Source organism: Penaeus monodon, chromosome 23 (assembly GCF_015228065.2).
Source record: "Penaeus monodon isolate SGIC_2016 chromosome 23, NSTDA_Pmon_1, whole genome shotgun sequence".
NCBI classification, from domain to species: Eukaryota; Metazoa; Arthropoda; class Malacostraca; order Decapoda; family Penaeidae; genus Penaeus; species Penaeus monodon.
In genome coordinates, this window is record NC_051408.1 from 34,162,364 (window position 1) to 34,162,593 (window position 230).

A 230-nucleotide genomic window follows, 5' to 3' on the forward strand; every position below is an offset into this window, starting at 1 on the left:
TCGATAATCTTCAAGGCCTAGCTAAGCAACATCGACACGGAGCTCTCAACAGCAACTCATAAGTACCGATGATCAGTGGAAGTTCCAGAATTGGCGGGAACGAAGTCGAAGCCAAGAACATCGTGACCATGATCCACTCGTAACTCGTCACGTACATTCGCAGCAATCCGAACACGGCGTACATCATCATAGCTACCACAAATACAGGACGACGACCGAGGCTGAAAAAA

General features: G+C 48.3%; 1 protein-coding gene across 1 annotated transcript in view; it reads right to left on the bottom strand.

Moving 5' to 3' along the window:
• Positions 1-230, bottom strand: part of LOC119588218 (carcinine transporter-like) — a 19,073-nt gene that overhangs the window by 6,224 nt on the left and 12,619 nt on the right. Inside the window, exon 5 of the mRNA XM_037936919.1 lies at positions 67-221. Coding sequence (XP_037792847.1) covers positions 67-221 — 155 coding nt within the window. The remainder of the gene's footprint in view (positions 1-66; positions 222-230) is intronic.